General features: G+C 43.4%; 2 protein-coding genes across 2 annotated transcripts in view; one reads left to right on the top strand and one right to left on the bottom strand.

The window, feature by feature from the left end:
• The window catches only part of LOC311012962 (uncharacterized protein), a 324166-nt gene extending 308462 nt beyond the window's left edge, over nucleotides 1-15704 (bottom strand). Inside the window, exon 1 of the mRNA XM_084008801.1 lies at nucleotides 15568-15704. Within this exon, the coding sequence (XP_083864927.1) occupies nucleotides 15568-15621 (54 nt within the window). The 5' untranslated portion in view covers nucleotides 15622-15704. The remainder of the gene's footprint in view (nucleotides 1-15567) is intronic.
• Nucleotides 15705-16743: 1039 nt separating this feature from the next.
• On the top strand, nucleotides 16744-20405 carry ptmab (prothymosin alpha b). The gene is made up of 5 exons (XM_084008865.1): nucleotides 16744-16903; nucleotides 19157-19222; nucleotides 19333-19420; nucleotides 19503-19585; nucleotides 19668-20405. The coding sequence occupies exons 1-5, from the start codon at nucleotides 16859-16861 to the stop codon at nucleotides 19710-19712; spliced, it is 327 nt and encodes a 108-aa protein (XP_083864991.1). The 5' UTR covers nucleotides 16744-16858; the 3' UTR covers nucleotides 19713-20405.
• Nucleotides 20406-21682: the final 1277 nt, after the last annotated feature.

The following is a 21682-nucleotide window of genomic DNA, read 5'->3' as shown; positions in this document are numbered from 1 at the left end:
TACCTAAAGGTTAATTTAAATATATAAGTAATAATTCATTTCTAAAACATCATTGATTGCATGTTTCTAATGGCGAGAAGAAGCAACGTGTGCTGACCATAGAGAGCGGGAGAGTTGGTCTGAAGCCTGTACTAGGAAGCAGGATTTGGGCTTAGCGGGGTAACTTAAGCGTTAATTCTGGGTTTTCCGTCCTATGACGCTGGTTCACTTCTTACCGGGGTAGATCGCCATGGTAACTTACGCCGCAGACCTAACCTGCTCTGGAGCAGCGGTGGATCGTGAGAGGGTCTCTTAGGAGAACTAGAGTGTACAGAGACCGGTAAAAACCCTTTTTCTGTCTCTGTTTATATGAAAGATACAGATTCTCATCAGAGGTCCTAACTTATCTGTGTCAGCGTACAGCCTACTGACCACTTTGAATTATGTTTTTATATGTATTTTATTTGCTCCCAAATCTGTTTTACACCGTCGAGGCTGGTATTTTCATACACCATTCCATAAGAATACATCTAAGCAACACATTCATTTGTCATGTCACCATGTTTAATGGTGTTTAGACTTCACATTCATTTGTTTAAAGTTATTTTTTCCCAGGCCTCTGCAGGGAGCCTCGGTACATGGGGCAGTAACTCTACCACTGAGCTATTAGTGCACTTGACACAATGATTTAATCAATCAGATGTAGTAGTACCCTTATGGGGAGTCATATTATACAACTATTAGACATATTAATACAACTTTATTGATTATGGTTCGCTCATCGTACGTGAAATATGCCGCTCCGCTGCCCGTAGACGGATCCATGTTTGTGATTGGTCAAATGCTGCAAACGCTGCCTCTTTCATTTGCATGCGCTCATAGCTGGAAAGGGAAACCCTGGTTGACTTACTGAGTGGATAACGAGCTTTGTGTGACCGCTTATCTCCGATTGCCTTTGTTACAGTTAGATAACTGAAAGATGCCCTGGGTATGTTGAACTCGCTTCGTAGTATAGGCCCATGGTATCATTTTATTAGTCATCACTTCTGCAGTTCCAGTCGTGGTCAGGTTCAATGACAAGGTTGTGTGAGTTGGGGTCACTCATGAAAGCATTACTGTCAACCAACAGGACCATATCACCCCTATGCCGCTGGTGGACTGCTTCAAGAGGAGAGCAGACGGGGAGCTGCTAGTTAGGTAGCTAACTTGTCCACCTCCAGAGCAACTCTCAGCACAGTTTGAATTTAAAGTAATACTGATGATGTTGATGATTATCACAATAGGTTTAAAGTTGAAATAAACTATAGCCTATTTCCTTTCCATGAGTGACTTCGGGGACAGCCGTTCGCCAGGTTGGTGGTGATGAAAAGGAAGGATATTACGTAGCATCCGTTTATATAAAGTTGAAACAGAAAGTTAATCCCTCAATATGATTTGAAGCAGGAGTTTAAGGATAATCTACTTTTGAGGCCGACCAAGCGGGACTGATTTACGATCAAAGTCAAATCATACCGGAGCCATTCCACATTTGTACAAAATTGTACAAAATACACTGGTATTAGTACAAGCCCCTTTTACACTACCTTTTTTACGCCCCATCGCCAGTGTAAACGCTAACCGAGACAGAAAGGCGCAAGAGAATATTACGCCTCTGAGACAACAACGGAGGTCGTGACAGAGCCACATCAGAGACGAGTCGCCGTTCTTTGTGAACTGAGCGAGCCCATAAAGGTACGTGTCCACAGGCAGCGTTTTTTCCACGCTTCCCATTCATTGTCTATGTGAAAAGCCGTGCAATGCTTTCTGGTAGCGTCACGGCAAATTTTGAGAGACGGTGCGTCGAGTTGGCAGCTCCTCATTTGCATAAAGTTGAAGTTGAATCTATATTAATCAGAGGCGCCCGGCTCGACTTGCCGCCTCGGGAACACTCGCGAAAATCTTTTAAACTGACCGTTGTCGATCTAAAATAAAGACAGAGTCAGCAACTGCATAGCTTATTTCTCACATAAAATGTTTTCAGAATCACATTTCGGTGAACTATTGTCGTAAAATAAGAGAACGTTTCCAAACGAGCCGCCATGTTGGGATTTGAAATCAGGGAGCAGACAGGACAGCAGTGAAAGCATTCGTCCAATCAGGTGCAGCCATGAAGTGTGCGCATGTGCAATCATCCTTCTAGTGGCAGCCCACTAGCGTGCAATATTGCCAAACGGCGCGTCCACTCGCGTTTAAACACGGACACGTAGCATCAGGCGGAAAAGACACAACGCGGTGAAGACATCTTACCAGGGCGAAACGCCGCCGGCAGATTTAACAAGCTCAAAGCGTAGATTCAAAGAAGATAAAACACCGGTAGTTGCTTGTACGAGGCCGCCGTTGTACGCAATGACATGTTTATGATGCAGCAACTTCACTTGAAGAGTCTTTTAAATATGTGAGACGAGCAAAAGTTTACCCGCCTCATTGAACCACCACGATGTCGCATTCTACTTTGAAAACTCTGAAAGTTGACACTGTATTTTGATAAGCTGTTGCACTCTTCAGACTCGTGGTGTGAGCGGAACCGGAACCGCAACTTTTATAATAAAAATTTGGCTGTGTGTCTCCGTCCAAAATCGGCTGCGTTCGCGCTGCCTGCTGCACAGATCCGCTCGTGCTCACATGCGCTGATGCAGGTTGATTGTTTACTAGAAATATATGCATATATATCCTTCAGTGTGAGTGCAGAGTGGCGGGGGACCCCCTGTGGGGGGCAATTGTGCTGAGGCACGTTACGGATCGCACCCTTAGGCAGCCTACGTTAATTAAATAAAGTTTGTTTTTTGATAAGCTGTGTTAACCTACAATTTTCATTTCTAATTTCTGGTTAATTAAGACTAGTATTAGGAGGCCACAGTGCAGGGAGAGCAGCTGGCATGGAGGTGAGGACATCAGTCTTAAGGTATAAATCGTCGTTAAATCGGGCCAAATCGATGTAAAAAAAAAGGCCAATTTTTTTCCACCGCGGCCAAACGCATCATAGTACTAAAGTCTCACTCTTGTCATTTTCTGAAACTTGAAACTTGAAACGTTCCGCAAAGCCGGGGTTCTATCTAAACACAGCTGCAAATAAAGTTCTATTTAAATGCTCCGGTTAGCGGCATATTTTGACTCGCCTTTCCACCATGACGGCGGAATCGTCTGTGTAAAAAGGCCTTCTGTTACATATAAAGATCTGGGTAGCTACTTCTTCCAGCTCTGCACATGTCACCATGTTTAATGGTGTTTAGCCTGTTAGCATGCCAATGCTAGCTTATAGTTTTGCAGCTATTTGGTCATCAAACAAAGTAAGGGGCACATTAAATGTTGACCTGATGAACTATTTCTCCCCCACCAGTAGCCCCCCAGCAAGGGTTTGGACCAAACACCTCCTATTGTTATGAGAGAAGCTCTGAAAGTCCTCACACCCATTCACTTTTCATGCTAATGCCTGCGGCACAAAGGATCGTAATGCTTTAAAAGGAGGGGAAATGCGTCATGTCAAACTGTGTGTGTGTGTGTGTGTGTGTGTGTGTGTGTGTGTGTGTGTGTGTGTGTGTGTGTGTGTGTGTGTGTGTGTGTGTGTGTGTGTGTGTGTGTGTGTGTATGGACTTGCATATATGTGTCTGTGTGTCTGTGTGTGTACATGCGTGTGTGTTTAGGAATGTACTGTGGATTTGTACAGTATGTAAGGGTGTTTGTTTTACGCTCATACATATTACAACTCTGAACTTTAATGACTTTAACTGTGAACCCACTGCAGAAATGGTTGCATTTTGGTTCAAAATTAGAAGACGTCATTACAGATCTTTAGTATTTAGTAGGATTTTAGTATTTGTAGCACTAGTATTTTTTCGGCATTTGTGGAATGTCCTGAGAATTTGTAGGTTTGAAGCCACTGTAGAAATGGCTTATAGTGTTTCACAATTGCTAAAACACTAAATCCACTGCACTGTGATGCACTTGTGATGCATAATGGTGACCACAGGAGGCAGAAGTGAAACACATATTACAGCACAGGAGTCACAGTTTAGACACGACGACTCAGAACTGAAAACACTTGTTGCTGAAGACGTGATGAAGCAGGTCAGAGTCCACAAGTGAACGTTGATATCATAGATGGATGGAGAGGCAGAGGAGGAAGAGTGGGTTTGAGAGGTGGTGGACCACGAGGAGGAGGAGGAGGAGGAGGAGGAGGAGGAGGAGGAAGACCAAGACCAAGACCAGTCATTTCAGATGACATTCCAGCAGCTGTGATGGACCATGTTCTTGTTCATGGAATGACAATGAGAGAAGCAGGACAAAGAGTCCAGATTCTCTGTGGCTCCAGAATCAGGAGATCCAGAGCAGAGAATAGCTCATTGTTTTGTTGATCATTATATATGTACAGATATTTCCATGACTGTTTTTACTGCATGTTTATTTTTGTACCTGCATGTTCCCTTACTGCCAGACAACCTCAGGAGGGTGGAAGGTTTCCTAGATTCTGATGGTGGATCAACCTGATGAAGGTCTGAGTTCAGCAATGTTGACAAGCGATACAGTAAATCTGGGAAAAGCAAGTACAGAGTGACAGTGTGCTGGAGTCTCTTTTGGAGTCCTCTTCTCTCCGATGCATGACCTCTGTATGTACACTTTTTGATGTAGTGTGTAACGCTGCTCAGTAGTGGTTTCATTTCAATTGCTGTGTGGATGATGCGACAACAGTATTTGATTTTGAACAAATATAAAAATGTTTTGATTATTTGATTTGCAAGAAGAATCAGAGGTTTTGTGGATGTGGTTTGAAAACTAGGTTTTGTGTTTACAGTTTAGAGAAAAGCCTGGAAGGCTTCAATAAACAGTCTTAGCAATTGTGAAAAAAACTGTAAGGAAGGCGTCATTAACAGCTCTGATGGCTGTTTAACGGTCTGTCAGCATTGAAACTCCAGACGTGACATCATGTTTGGATCCCTACAGGTGTTTTTTTACAAGACAATTGACGGATGATCAGCATGGTTTAGCTTGCAAAGTCGGTGTCTTCATGTAAATTCGTTTTTTACATCTTTAATTTAGAAGAAGAATTTATTTTTCAATGCTTAGAGTCATGATTGTTTATGTCTTCCTCCTGGTAAAAAGAAATATAGGCCTTAAAAGGATATCTGAAAAGTTAAAAAACTGCAATAAGTGTTGTAGTATTCATTATAGCAGTAGTATTTGCAGTAGTAGCCTATTTGTTGCTGTGTATTCTTTTTTGTAGTATGTGTTGCAGAAGTAGAATTTGTTGCAGTCTTTTTTGCAGTAGTAGAATTTTTAATAGTATTTGTTGTATTAGTATGTGTAGAAGCAGTATTATTTGTAACATTATGTGTAGTAGAAGAATAATGTGCAGTGGTATTTGCGGTAGCTGAAGTATTTCTTGTAGTGTTTGTTGTATCAGTAATATTTGTATCTGTGAAGATTCTCAGTCTTACAGGTCATTGTAGTAACAGTACTATGTGCATTGGTATGCGGTAGCGGTAGTATGTGTAGTGGTAGTAGTATATGATGTTGGCAGAAGTACTGTTTGCTGACTGACTGGTGAGAGGTTTCACACAGTGCAAGTGCCTTGCACTGCAGCACAGTGGCAGCAGCTGGTAGTGCAGACCGTGCTGGAGGAGGAATTCTGGAGAAAGGAGGAGGTGTGTTGAAGGAGCAACAGTAGTAGTTGTGGAGGAGCAGCAGGGTTTTGAACCCCTCACTGTCTCGGCTTGTTCTTTCAAACAGAATTCCAGCAGTAAATGTGGAGCCTCAGGCTACAGGCTCGTAAAGCTCCAGAGACGCCTTTAAAAACACAGCTGATTGTGTGTGTGCCTGAGATGCACACAGTACATACATTACATATATAAGCATTATAACAGGAACATTGTAGCTGCTTCCCTTTGTGCTGTCAACACTCAAACTATCTGTTCCTCCTCCAGAAGCCTCAAGTCTCCAGCTTTTATGAATCCTCCAGAAATCAGCTGTAATTTAGGGCGGAAATCCTCTTGGATCCACAGACCTGTTTGTTTACCTACATGTTTGAACGCCTCCTGTTCCTGGATTCTATTGAGCATGTTGTAAATATAATGAGTCCTGAACATTTATAGAGACTGACTTAAATGTGGTGTAAATATCATAATTTATTATATCGATATTCAGTGGCGTAAGGTAGTTACAACGCGTGTCATAACTAGCTTATGCTATTGCATATGGATGGACTTATCCGGAACTGCAATAGGATGTTGGGCAGATACGGACTCAAATAGCTGGATCTGATTGAACAGTAAGCCATATAGTTGACCAGTCTGGGACATAAAGTTGACCAGTAGAACATAAAGATGACCGGTAGACCATAAAGTTAACCAGTAGAACATATAGATGACTGGTAGGCAGAAAAGTTGACCAGTAGAACATATAGATGACCAGTAGGCCAAAACGTTGACCAGCAGAACATATTGATGACCAGTGGAACATATAGATGACTGGTAGAACATAAAGATGACCGGTAGGCCAAAAAGTTGACCAATAGAACTTTTAGATGACCGGTAGGCAATATAGATGACCAGTAGAACATATAGATGATCAGTGGGCCATCTTGGACATCTAGTTGACCATTTTTTGGGATGCATAGTTGCCCAGTAGGATGCATATTTGGCCGGTAGGACACCTAGTTGACTGCTAAGATACATATTTGGCCGGTAGGACACCTAGTTGACCGCTAAGATACATAGTTGGCCGGTAGGATGCATAGTTGACTGCTAGGGTGCATAGTTGGCCAGTAGGATGCATAGTTGACCGCTAGAATGCATAGTTGGCTGGTAGGATGCATAGTTGGCCGGTAGAATGCATTGTTGGCCGATAGGATGCATAGTTGGCCGGTAGGATGCATGGTTGGCTGGTAGGATGCATAGTTGGCCGGTAGAATGCATTGTTGGCCGGTAGGATGAATAGTTGGTCGGTAGGACACTAGTTGACCGGTAGGATGCATAGTTGGCCGGTAGGATGCATGGTTGGCTGGTAGGATGCATAGTTGGCCGGTAGAATGCATTGTTGGCCGGTAGGATGAATAGTTGGTCGGTAGGACACTAGTTGACCGGTAGGATGCATAGTTGGTCGGTAGGACACTAGTTGACCAGTAGGATGCATAGTTGGCCAGTAGGATGCATTGTTGGCCGGTAGAATGCATAGTTGGCTGGTAGGATGCATAGTTGGCCGGTAGGACACTAGTTGACCGGTAGGATGCATAGTTGGTCGGTAGGATACCTAGTTGACCACTAGGCCGGTGGAATGGATAGTATTCCGGTATGCAGCATACAGTAGTTAACTGGTAGGTCGCATTTGCCTAACACTGTCTTGTTATCTACACCAGGGGTTCACAATTTTGCTGTTTTAAATGCTGATGTGACTGATTCTTAATAGAATCCAATCAAATGGGAGGAAGTAAATACAGTGAAGCGATTGTACGAAAAAGGCACTTTTAAGGAGATTATAAAAGCACTACGATGTATTTGGCTCAAAAGGAACCTCATGCTAAGACACCTCGAGGTGATAATCGCTGATCACTCTCTCTACCATCCTCTCTCCTCCATGTAATGTCATACATCAGGCATAATGTCCTTGCAGGGCTAATCAATAAAGAGAGAAAGAGAGAGCATTAATTCAAAGCAAGTAAGCAAGAACAGAGGAGGGAGGGGCAGAGAGAGATGTGATGGCGAATCAACAGTGAAATCAAGCTGTGGGCGAGCAAGAAGGATGGCAGGAGTCATGTGACCCTGTGGAAGAAGACGAGGAGAGAGACAGTTTCATTGCCTGTTGGTTATTAAAGAGGACAACAGGATGAAGAACAACAACCTTTATCATTGTCAGAAGAATGAATTCAGCCACATTTTTAAAATGTGTTGACAGCTGAACATGTGATTCTGACACTGTGATCTTGCTGTTTGTTTCCCCTTCTGCGGGGATTTGATCCCATTAAGACTTTTGACTTTGAATGATGTGGGTGATAAATCCCTTTAGAAATCAGTTTCAGAGGTGCTCTGCAATCTGTCCAACATAAGACACATTTCTGGCCTCTGATAGTGTAACTTCTCACTTTGTTGTAGTGATGTCACAATGGCCTACAGTGCTGCTATTTATAGGTAGTATATAAACCTTCAGAGCTGTTAATTAACGTATTTGTGAACATCATAAATCCTCTAGTGAAGAGTCATTCATGGAGGCTGCTATAGCTAGTCTGCCTTTACAGTCTCATTGTGTATACTCACGCTATGACCATGTGTTCGTTTACAGCCTAATGTTAGCTTTTTACTTCTGGTGATTGTATTCACACTTAAGAAATCATAAAAGTGGTATATTGCGAGGACTATCTTGCTGAACAGAAAATGTTAGCATCAAAAGCGTCTGTTTGCCACAGAGCTTATTTTCTCCAAAAAGCCAAAGGAAAAATTCCATTGGCTTTTTGTTGATGGAACGGTTGCAATGCTAACTTCCTGTTGTCCATCAAAACTACGTCATCCCTGCAGCACTCTGTGGAGGCACAGAGGAGCATAAGTGAAGAGAAACTGTTACCTTGTCAATTAGCCTGTGAACTGCTTATGCTACTGCCAGCATACGCATACTAGTGTGAATGCTTCCCACTACACATACCCAGCCTTGCATGTAAACTAAGTTCATAAATGCTTTTAAGATTTTAAATTTTATCTATCTTATCTCTATCTATTATATGGCAGATCTTTACAGCTCTTACCTAACCACAATCACAACAATAGCCTGAATGCTAGCTATTAGCATTAGCGATTAGCTCCAGCAATTAGCATTAGGGCTATCAATTAGGATAAACCAATTGAAAGTGCTATATGTCCAGCTACATGTTACAGTAACACAGGTCAAGCATAGTAGTTCATGTTGGTGCTTGTTATGCTCTGTAATTGTAGAATGAAAGCATGGTGGAATGAGTAAAACTGAACAACTTGAAAAGCACATTCCTATCACCAGTAGTACGTAATAACATGTAATACTGATGGTTTAAGTTTAAGTCCACAGAAAATAGAGAAAGGCCTGTGTGATTGTAATGCTACAATGATTACTGAAAATGAGCGATAGACACGCCTTTGCGTGTCTTAGTCAAGACAACTTTACGTGCTCTGCAGGTGGTCTTAATGGGTAACTTTAGTATTTTCCAACCAGGACCCTAAGTTCCTATGTTTTTTATGTCTAAGTGACTAATGGAACAACATTTCTGATTGGACTACATAGGGCCAGCCCAGGTCGCCCTGTGGCTGAGTAAGTACGTAAGTCAGTGATTAAAGTTGCTCCATTGGTCAGTTGAGTGTACTACGTCACCAAGGGGCTTTGCTCATGAAGCAGCGAGCACAGTCGGCTCACATCGCATTCAAAACTTGACACGGACATCACTGCTGCAGTGTTTGTAATGTGAAATGCAAAGCTGGTGAAGTCAACACGTCTAGCACACACAGAATACAATGGATCTAAAAGCTAAAGAATTCATCGTTTATCAGAGCCTGAAAGCTAAATCCCCCACAGCAGCTGTAGCTAACGCTTCAGGTAGCGGTAGCACACCTGCAGCCAGCGTCTAAACAATCTAACTTAACCCCTAATAGCAGGGCCGGCCCGAGGCATAAGCGAACTAAGAAGCTGCTTGGGGCACCCTGGCCATCCCCCTCACAATGGGGCCCCTGATCAAATTCAGTAAGTGATATGTCTTAATAGGGCCCCTTAATCATACAAAATGAGTTGTGGTATCTGAATGGGGTCCCTCAGATAAATATCACAGGATATGTGATTTGCGATATGTCTAAAAATACCTCTAAATCCTGAAACTTGGCTTATGTTACGATGCCTGTGTGGAGCCCTGGATGCATTTAATGAATTGTGGACTTAACTTTGAATCCAAAATATAGGCCACTAAAGTAGGTTTTTGGTTTACTAGGCAGCTAAACCCAGTGCTATATCTGTTCGCTAGTGCAGGCCCTGCAAGTCAGGATGTAGGCTATTAATTTTGGATGAATTTAGTTATTGCCATTCTCCAGCTGGCCATTACCAAAATGCACCAGAATACAGGAAATCACGTCTACCAAATTCAGAATTTTCTGGGGGAGGACCCCCAGAGCCCCCTCCCCCATTTACACCCGCTTTTGCAGAAATAGGGTGGGGGGCATGGGGTCTTCATGCATATACTTAGGGAGACAGCATCAGAATCCGTCACTGTATTAATACAATTTATAATGTATTATAGTGGGACATTAGTGTCAATAATCGTTACAGGTGGCTCCACGGTTGTTGAAAGGGGGCGCCAATTCAAATTCTGCTAAGGGCCCCCAAAAGGCTTGGGCCAGCCCTGCCTAATAGACAGCAAAACTCTAAGTGAAGCATCACAAAATTCATCAACGTGTTTAGGTGATTAAGTGGCTCGTTGGATACGTTGTTGTTGGAGATAACTGGGCTGTTTACTGTGATAACTGTCTTTGTTGGCTTAGCATTTTTACTAGCATTAGCCAACAGTCAGCCACTGTCTGCACCTGAAACTCACCACACCACTGTGCGATACTTATTAGTATGTCCGACATCTTTGTATGAAACCAGTATTCATGAATTGCAGACTATTAACGTGAAAATATCACATTATGAAGAACAGCGGTGCTAGCGCAGAGAATAAGTTCACAGGAAGGAAATCACGTGAGATCATCAACAGAGTTGCCCTGGTGACTGACTGACAGACTGCAGGTTGAAGAGACAGTTTGACTCAATCGACAGAGAGAGGGATTTTATTTAGTGTGGTGTTTAACAAAATAATTAAAAACAATGTTGACGTTGAAAAGTTTAGACAATGTAATGTAACTCCTCATCATCAATGTACATCCACTAAAAGTGCTTGATTTTAGATTTCAGATTGTTATGATCAGTGTTATTATGGAAAGGACCCTACAGAGAAATAAAACCTTTATATTTACCTTTCTGTTTGTATCTGGCACAAGGAGGAGTCTCGTTCTGAAAAATCATGTCACATTGTCATAGTCATCAAAATATTGACAGTAATACATGACAGTAAACATCTTTGAGACAACACTAAGCTACATGTTCTGTACGCAAACACAATAACTATGTCAACATCTGTAGTCCTCTCTCCAACTCGCATTTCTGCCAAATGCAAACAAAACAAAACCACTTAGTAAAGTTTACGAGTCAACTTTAGGTTTAGGCAATAAAACGATTGTTATGTTTAGGAAACATAATGAACTTTAGGTTTAGCAACAAAACCTCTTAGTTAAGTTTAGGAAACATAATGAACTTTAGGTTAAGGTAACATAACATCTTAGTTAGGGCTGCACGGTGGTGTAGTGGGTAGCGCTGTCGCCTCACAGAAAGAGGGTTTGATTCCCGGGTCGGGTTCAGGTTCCTTCTGTGTGGAGTTTGCATGTTCTCCCCGTGTAAGCGTGGGTTCTCTCCGGGTTCACCGGCTTCCTCCCACAGTCCAAAGACATGCAGGATTGTTACAGGATACAGAATAAGCGGTAGACGATGGATGGAACCTCTTAGTTAAGTTAAGGAAACCCTTTAGAAATGCGTCTCTTCACAACAATACTACAAGTTGAGGCAACAAAACGAACGTTAGGTTGGGTTTAGGCAACAAAACTAATATTAGGTTTTGGCTACAAAATGATCATTAGGTTGAGGCAACAAAATTAACCTTAGGTCGAGGCAACAAAACCACTTAGTTGGGTTTAGGCAACAAAGTGAACACTAGGTTTAGGCAACAAAATTCACATTAGATCGAAACCTTTCTTCACAACAATACTTTGAGACATGCAACGTCCAACACCGGTCTCAGGGTTAAAGGTCCTGTGTTGTTGGACCCTTCCCATCCCCCCACCATAAGTCCTTCTTAATATTTAATACTACACGATTAGCTCTGGACGTTACATAGTTACATGGATGCTTTTAATTTGTGTCCACCACAAAAAAAGGCCATTCTTGTCCCTGTACTTGAAACCAATAGATTGTATTTCATGACTACTTCATACCCTGCCATGAGACTGGGTTGGTATAATGTAATGGTAATATGTAAGCTCCCCTCACAATCTCTGTGAAGACTAATTTAACAGACCCTGCAGTCCCCCTGCTGTCAACCCCAACAAGAACTGGATATGAATACATTCTTTATTTTTAGCTATATGTATGCGAGTAAATTGAACTCCCTAAAATGAACTTGTGTTGTTTATTCTGGTTGCTGCAGGCGTCCACTTCACTGCGGCGGGTTCAAACATGCCTGAGTAACGCAGCGACTCAGACACCAGAAACATGTCTCCCTCTCTTATTCATCTGTTTTCGTGTGTCTCTGGTTTCCAGTGAGCTACCAGTTATGATGAGAGCAGCTGGATGTCAGAGCAGGAAAACTAGAAACAGAGCCGACTTTCTGTGTCTGTCTAGTCATGTAGACCAAATTTATCCCATGAGTTGCAACAGCCTGGATTAACTGTGAACCTGGATTAGTATCAACTCTGAGGCTCCAGCTATTTAAACTCCAGTTTAAACACTCTTCATTCACTAACTTAACACTAAGTTGAGGTGGTTTAATATGCAAAAGCACCCTATTTCTGAGGTAGACTGTGCCAAACGAGGCCACATAATTGATCATCATTTATATGAATGTTTGATTTAAAATAAAGTGAGTTTATTTGTGTACCACCAATGCTTTACATGAGCCATAAAAGACACACAAAGCGATATAACATGTATATAAAAATAGGAGCAAAGTTATATGATGTTTAATGTTAAATTCAAATTGGATTTGAAGTTGAAATAAGTCTTCATTGTGGTTGTCCTTCTCCTAAAAGTGTCCGAATGTCCATTTCATGAGTTGTTTTTACGCATCATTAGACATTACAACACACATCCTTTCACACATTTATTCATAGAGCCCAAAATCACTACTTTGTCTACAGGAGCCGTCACTGCCGCTGATCAGTTCTGTGCTGATTTGCTGATTCTGTGAAACATCATCACGTCTGTGTCCTCCGTGCGTCTGTAGATCAGCCATCTGAAGTCATCTGACTCATATGTAAATCTACTGTAATCTCGCCAAAATCTATTCCATTTTGATTGGTCACGATACATGTAATACAATAAGATGCACACTTAACATCAGTGTTGACTATTTCAGCAGTCAATATTTGAATATTTTAACCAAAAGACCATTTTGGAGTGGACATCATGTCACGCATGACGGCTTTACTATAGAAATGTCCCTTTCTGCCACCAGTTCTGACGTCCACGTCAGCCTGTGTCCATGCGACCATCGATGCGGAAAGATTAACCGAGGCTAAGTAGTGATCCAGGACCTGTCTTAGTTGATATTGTACTTCAATGGCGCAAATTCCTAAACAAATATGCAGTTAATCAAATTATGTACAACCAATTGACACACAGTGAACTTGGGGCTTTAGGGGGGCCCTCTGGGTCTGGGGCCCTGCGGCAGCTGACTGCTCTGATTTGTGTTGGTTTAGTCAGACTGATTCTGGATTCAGGTTCAGGCTGCCGTTTTATTTCCACTTCCACACAGGAACTTAAAGCTCGACGTGTGTCATGGATAATGACTTTGACTGTGTTTCACAAACAAGGGTCAGAATTTGTCAGTCAGCTGTTGTGGGACAGATGTGTAACTGCTTTTCAACATACTGTAACTTTTTAGGACATTTTTAACAACGATGACTTTTTTGGACTTTTTTTAGCAGCTCATTTTCTGTAACTAGTGTAGCATTAAAGCATGGTTGAATTCGCATGCTGGCTCACTAGCCAGCTAGTTAATTCCACCATGCTTTTTTATTGCACTTGCTACAGAAATGAGCTGATCATAGCTGTCACTTATCTGACAATATCATTTGTCATTTCATTATCATTAATTATCATTAATGTCATTTCCTAGGGTGTGATCAGAGTATGTCGGTGAAGCATTAAAATTGCTCATCGTTGAATTTGACTCTTTGTGTCCCACTTCAACGGTCACTATGGCAACAGTACACATAAAAAATCCACACCTCCTGCAATGATTTGAATGGGAATGTCCGCTCTACTCTTATTTTATTTCTATATTTTCTACGCTCTTGCTCTGCCAGATGTTGACTTCACGCCAACCCCTGACAACCCCGTCCCTACAACATTACATTTCCATACAACTAAACTGCACTCTCAATTACATTTCCAGGGAAACATTTTTTCTGGTCCAAACAGTCACAATTTTACACATGAAAAAAGTAATGAAAAAAACAAAACAAAAAATGCCAAGAAACAACATAGTTAGGTTTGGACAACACAAGTACTTGGTTAGGATTAGTTAAGGCATCATGGTTTTGACTTGAAAGTCACAAACATCAGTCTCCCGGTGAATATCCTGTGTCTTTCGACCCGTCCACCAGCAAGACCTTCTCCCCACGTGAAACTAATTTGTGATATGTTAAGAGCACATGTAATCCACAACAAAATATGAGAACTTGCATTTTTTATTAGTATCACTAGCAACACTATTACATAGAACAATGACAACAAAAGAGAATCCCAGGTCAATGGATACAGGTTATATTCTGTAATATTTCTGAAGTGGACAGTGCAATTTGACTACATGGGTACTACACGATGGGACTGTCATTGCTCAAATAACCTCTTTGGAACCGTAACTTGAATTCAAAACAAAAAGCCTCTACAAGTAAAAGTTTGTGGCCCCATAAATAATTAACACTTATTCGCAGCACTTAAGCTAGTTTGGCCGCAGGATGATTTGTGTTAATTCATGTCACTCGCACCAGATGCACCTGAGAGGAGGGGGGGTCTCACCTCCATGTAAACACCAACGTTTCATCAATAATGGCTGAAATAACCACTATTGCTGCTTTGTTCAGTCGCTGTCCAGTCTGGGCTCATAACATCATCCAGAGGTGCTCGGTGGATTTCACCAAGCTGGGTTCACTGGTTCTAGCAAATCGCTATCGAAAGAAAAATTAACCAAACTGACATAGTACAAAAGTATAAATATTGCAATACTTTCGGTATTGTATTGTATAATTTGGAGACAGATATTTGAATAAAAATCTAAGAGATGCCACTTTAAAAAATAAGCTTGCTAATTTCCCCGTGTGAATGCACCTCAAAACACGGTAAGATGAATATGTTGGGAGGCAGAGTTGTGTTGAAGGGTCACTTCCTGCTGGTTCTGCTCTCTCTGATACCTGGTCCAATATTTTATCACAGAGCTCAGTGGGACGTGAACACGTCGGCTTTTCCAAACAACTGCACACTGACTGTAGCTCTCACTGATCATGGCGGTAAAAGGCAGCAAGTGGGAAAGGCAACATGTGAAAGACAGAAGTGAAATTCTACACTGATGCTCAACGCAGTCCAGATCCAGAATCCGGACCCGCTGTTTACAACGCGCCGACGGAGCCCAGTTTGAATTGACGGACGTCCCTGGCAGCCAATCAGCGCTCGCCGTGCGCCAAAGCTGCGCGTATTCCACTTAGCCGACCAATCGGAGTCGTTGTGAACGGCCGAGTGCGTCACCAGAGTAGAATGTGAATGTGGGCTGCCTGTTACCGGAGCACACTCTGCTCCCATCCCCCCATCCCGAGCGAGCAATGGCGGGTGCCTTTTTGCCGCTTTGTCCTTCTCATATTCAGCTTGTTAAAAGCCATGTGTACAAAACTCGGTAAGGAAAATACGTGTTTGCCCTTGTGTTTCATAAGAATGCGTGTCAGTTCATGAGCACATAAGTTATTTTTTCGCACTTGTCTCATCGCATGTCTGTTACGTCGCACTGCTTTTTTTCCTTCCCTCCTCCACGACGGGGCATTTCTGGTGGGTTCTTCTAACAATGGAGATGGAGGAAATGAGGCCACCAGCACTGTACTGCACCCGCTCACTGAACTCCGCCTGTACACACTTCACCACGGCGTCAACGCGGTTTCTCACATTCACTTTCGACGAAGATTGTGTGTTTATTCGTGCATCGACCTTGGCGCATGAATTTATGGGCTGTTATGTAAAAAAAAAAAAAAAAAAACAAGCGCGTCAAGTGCGCACATACAAAGATGAGTGAGGGAGTTTCAAACATGGGCGTCGGGGAGGGGAGGGGCGAGCAGCCGACGATCAAGGGCTATGATGAGACATGGCGGCGGGGATCCACATTTCCGTCCTTATGCCTTTTAATGTGACTGATAAGTGTTCACGGGCGAGTTTAGTGGCGGCAGAAACCGTATAAAGAGCTTTAATCCGCTAACAGGGTCCGTGTCGTCGACCCCCACCGTGAAGACGTTATTCCCTCCTCGCTTCGGTGGGCGGGAGAAACGTTCCGGAGTCGCTGCTTGACTCGACCAGATGAACATCAATCAATCAGATTGTGACACTACGTCAAGCGAAGCGCTGCCTCTTCGGTGTGTTCAGTGTGCGAGTTGTAATGTAAACTACATTTTCTGCTTCACCGTGTTGAAAGTGGCGCCAACGTTGAATTTTGTCCGGTTTACGCGGTGTGGTTATTGTTTGTGTGTGTGCGCGCGTGTGTGTGTGCGTGTGTCGGTTACAGCGACGGACAGGAGGGGGCGTGGCCTCAGGGTTTAGTAATTCTATCCATTGTTCCACTCCAACGCGCGAAGAGAACACCTCTGTTGAGCCTCCAGCCAATCAGCGGCTGCCGTTCTCCTCCTAGCTCCGCCCACCAGCCTATATTAAAGGCTCGGCCGTCAGCAGCGTTGGCCACTGGCACAATATAATACTGATTGATCCACTAACCGAAGAGAGGGATTTACTTTATTCAACCTTTCATTTCAGCCGTCCTTTATTTTATTGAACTAAAACAATGGCAGACACACAAGTTGGCTCCGGCTCGGATCTTACTGCCAAGGTAAGCCGCCTCACACCTTCACTGGAGCCGCTTCTCACTAAGCCCCTCAGCAGAATAAAGCTTTTCCAGGCTGTAACCTAGATTAAAAAAAAAAACCTTCGTCGTCGCTTCGCGCTCATTCGGACTCGGAGAAGTCGGAGCCTGTGAGACACCGGAGGTGGGGGCAGCGAGGGTTAACGTTGAAGAGAGAGGGGGACCGGCTTTCGGGTCTTTTTCGCTCAACACTGATGGAAAATCTTCCAGATATGAAGCGGGGGGTCTCGGGACCGCAACATGGAAACGGGCTGCGCTGCGTCTCATTGTCCGGAGAGTAATAGTCTGCGCGGGTTCTTTGTTTATACAGGCGGCTCGGTTCTTCGCGGAAACACGCACGTCCAGTTCGGACCCAAAACAGAAGAACCACGAGCCGCTCCGACACTCCGGCAGCTTTTTGGGGCTCTAAACCCGCCGCGGAGTCGACGCGCCTATTTATTCCACATCTCGCAGGCTGATTCATTCGAAGATTTCCAGTTTGAAGAGAGCAGCTCATTTACAAAGAGAACCCCGTTAACTCTTTAAATGAATACATTTTGTGTGGAGCTGAGCAGCGGGCTGAATTTTGGATTTCCTGCCTCTCGGTTTGTAGCGTGAAGTTGGTCCGTTTGAATGGAGGACTGAGAGAGAGGCAGGCGATGCGTAATTCACTTCAATGTCAACTTTCGGGGCTCTCCACTTGTAGTGTTTTTAGATTCGTATTAAAAGGCACCGGCGGGCCTGCCTGCACCGTCCGACCCGTTTGTTTACCGACTCAGGCTGCTGCTGCTGCTTGATCGGGTTCTGCGTATTCAGCCTCCGCGCTCCGGAGAGTAATGGCACACACGCAGCGAGCCGCGGCTTCCGCTTTTCGTCCAGTATTTCAGCGTGTTTGCAGAGCGCGTTTATGTCTCGGGGGAAAGTTTTTCTTTCTTTTTCTGTAGCGAAGCCTCCTTCCGTCTCTGTCGGTCTGTGTCTACATGTGTGGCTGTGCTGTGGAGGTGTGATGTGACGCTGACGCTTGCTCTTTGTCGCCTTCCTCCTTTTCGTTTCACCAACTTCATGCTTTTTTAAGTGTTAGTATCCGTCCAGTTGGACTTTGGATCACATTTGGCAAAACTTTAATTGCCCCGGCGGTGGTGTGTGTGTTGGGGGGGGGGGGGGGGGGCTGGTCTCCGCAACAGCAGCGGAGACATTGATCTAGCCTTTATTAATAAACGCAGCAGCAGCGAGCCGCGGAGCTGAATAATTATGAGTGATTATAACAAATGAACATATGGAGGAGGCGGAGAGGGAAAAGTTGGGGCCTGGTATTAACGCAGATAATCCGTGGTGCCTGTTCAGCCACTATTTATAGTTGTGGAGCATTTTTACGCACAAGCGCCTTTTTACGCACAGTCGGCGAGTGAGCGAGCGGAGCCGCCGAGCTCCTCGTCTGTCTCCTGTCAAGGAAACGGCCGATGCTCCTAAACAGCTTAATGGATTTTAAACAATAAGATTATGTAAAGCAATTAATCAATAAGAGTGTATGTGTTGGGGCGTGCGCGCAGCGGGGATAAAGGCTGTGAACGGACGATGTCGACAACAAGGAGCGCTATTAATAGGATCGGCGGGCGGTTTTCCGGTCTAAGTAGGTCGCAAAAAAACCCCGAAGGTGTTTTTGTCGGTGTGCGCGCGGGCACCGGTCCCGCCGCGCTGCCTTTTATTTCCGTTTTTCTGGCCGCTTTTCTCGCCTGCCATGTGTCGTCTATTGTCCTCTCCAGCCTGCGTTACAACAAGCGGCCAGCAGCAGCAGCGTGCACCGCGCTCGCCGCCGCCGCCTCCTCCTCCATCACCCCCCCCCCCCCACCCCCTCCTCTCCACTCCTGCGCCCTCCTGTGTTATTTTAAATGAAGCGGTGCATTCTGGGTTTTGCAGTGCCTCTCCCGGGCGTGTCTCGTGACATATGTCAGCGATGGCAGCCCGCAGAAGACTACAATATCCAGAGTGCCCCGGGGGCCACATCAAAGTATCAGATTACAACACATTAGAGGGGATGGAGGAGGAGGATGGGGGAGGATCTGCAGAGACCAATATGGTGTTTAAATAGGAAGGCTTCATTCTGACTCGAAAAATGTGCAGCTCCCAGCAAGCACCGGGGCTCGTCTAACTAGGCCATTAGGTAGAAGGGCGGACCTGGGGACGGTTCAGCACACTTGTTTGAAATGTGTTTTTAAAATGTGTCTTGTTTGTTTCCATCAGGACCTGAAGGAGAAGAAGCTGGTGGAGGAGAAGGAGAACGGCAAAGATGCTGCCACCAACGGAAAGGTAACATCCGTCCCTCGCGTTAACTCTGTTTATACACAGCTCTGCTCTGCACTTCTTCATAACTTTAGAAAAAATCCACACATCTTCACAAAGTCACTTTTTTGTTCCAGGAGAATGAGGAGAACGGCGAGCCAGAGGTAGATGATGATGATGACGACGAGGAGGTGGATGAGGAGGACGAGGAAGATGACGGAGAAGGTAGCTAGGATACTTACCTTTTATGTATCATTTCCCCAAAACTGTCAACGGTCTTCATTTTTTCTTCTCCTTTGTGTTGCAGGTGAGGAGGAAGACGAGGAGGACGATGATGAGACCGAGGGAGGCACAAAACGGGCAGCTGATGAGGACGATGACGACGACGAGGTGAGGCGGCGACACCTGAACTTTACCGCCATGAATCCACCCGGAGTCGCCACCTAACTAACGTCTCCTTCTCTTCTTTCAGGACGACGTCGAAACCAAGAAGCAGAAAACCGACGACGACGATTGATGCGTTTCCCCCCCCACGCCGTCCTGCTAAACCACTTCCTGCTTCTTCACCTCTGACTGTTTTTATATGTCACAGGTGGAGGGGCCGGAGGACTGGTTTAAAAGGAAGAAAGATAATAATAATTAAAAAAAACATGGTCATTAGCAAGTAGAGTTCAACAAACGTCCACACACACACTCTCCCCTCAAAACTGCAAAACAAATTTTCTAGAAGAACCCGCCACCACATCGACGCAGAAATCCGGCTTCTCTTCAACAATAACACGAAAGGAGAATTTGTTTGTATTTTTATTTACATTTTATATTTTTGTACATATTGTTAGGAGGGGGGGTCAGTTTCTCTCTCGGCAGCGATCTCGTCAGACCAAATCGGTGCTTCTTTAACGAAAGATTTTACTTGGTTGACCATGTTACGATATCTCAACAGAAACTAGAAAAAACATGTAAAAACAGTCAAAAAAACCTCTTAAAGCCGTTGAACTCAGAGCATTCCAGTAAATTTAATGTATGTACTTTAGCTGTACCATAACTAGTTTGTTTGTATGGGAGGGTAAGGCCAAAGAAAAGAGCCTCTTTTCTTTTTCCTTTTTATTTTGTTTTTGTCAGCGACTTTTTGTTTCATGACGGCCTGTTTTGATGTATGTGCGAAGTTTGTTGTTTGACAATAAACCGGACTTTTATTTTGTGAGTTGTACTTGGTATCTCTGCTTGTTCTTTCCCTCTCTGCTCGGCAGTGAAGACTGTTTCTGGTGGAGGTGAGCTGGTTTTTAACGGGGTCAGGTGTCACCGGGCTGCCTTTACTCCTACTGTCGTAAAAGTACAACTGGGAGATACTTGTAGTTGGGTTTCTTCCATTTTCTGAAACTATGTTTCCTCAAAAGTACATGTTTTAGGTATGTTGATATGCCCATATAGTACTTTTACTCTACGACATTCCTTCATGAGTTAAGTTCATTTTCAGATCAAGTACACATTTAAGAGTACTTAGGTTTTAGCATATCTTTGGTGTACCTGCACTGTACTCATTCAGTAGTTTTCTTTTTGATTGCAGGATGTGTACTTGTAACTGAGTAAGTTTTCACAGTATATGTACTCTATGTACTCGTGGGTTAACAGCCGTCGAATAGACCTGAAGAGTTTTTGTCACTTTACACTGAGGAATGTAAAAAGACGCGGAGTAAAGAAAATAAACAGCGTTCATTAACAACAAGCGGAAGCTGCATTGGAATGAAGGTTTTTTTTAAATAGTATTTCTACTAGTAGTATTTCTATAGCTACATAGTACTTCTCTATCACTGGTAGTAAAGATACTGATGGGGTTGTGTGCAAAGTAACTGAGTTCAAATACAGTACTAGCGTACAGATCTGAGGTACTTGTGCATTAAATGGGTATTTACAGGCATCAGAATGAATAATACACCTGTAAAGTAAATTATACGAGTACTTCTTCCACAACTGTTATTACAGTAGCAGTAGTACTTGTAGTATATGCAGGAGAGTATTCATCGGGCTCAGAATTAAGTTATTTAAGCCTTTTCTGTCAGAATAATGTAGCATACACCATTTAATTAATGAAGCAAATGGTGTAAATAGTACTATTAATCCTTACTTACTTAGTAGATAACTGAAGTATTTTGTGTAGTATAGGTAATAATAGTATTCAAACATTCCAGTGTTTATGTCTGAGTAATGCAAGACTTTTACTTATAGGACAGTATTCATACACTGTGGTATTGTTACTTTTACTGAAGAATATGATGCAAAGTATCAAAGAAGTACTTCTTTGCCCTCTAGTGTTAAGGTCATCAGAATTATGCAGGACTTTTACTCTAAGTGGATATTTTTTTATTAGTATTCTTAGTCTATCTTGAAGTATAAGATCTGAGAACTTCTTGTTCCACCTCTAGAATTTAAATAAAGTTGGAACAGGCCAATGGTATGAGTTAATAATGGCGGACGTGGAGTGTTGAG

This window comes from Eutrigla gurnardus (assembly GCF_963514095.1).
Source record: "Eutrigla gurnardus genome assembly, chromosome: 4".
In the NCBI taxonomy this organism is placed as follows: domain Eukaryota; kingdom Metazoa; phylum Chordata; class Actinopteri; order Perciformes; family Triglidae; genus Eutrigla; species Eutrigla gurnardus.
This window is presented reverse-complemented; position numbering and strand designations above follow the sequence as displayed.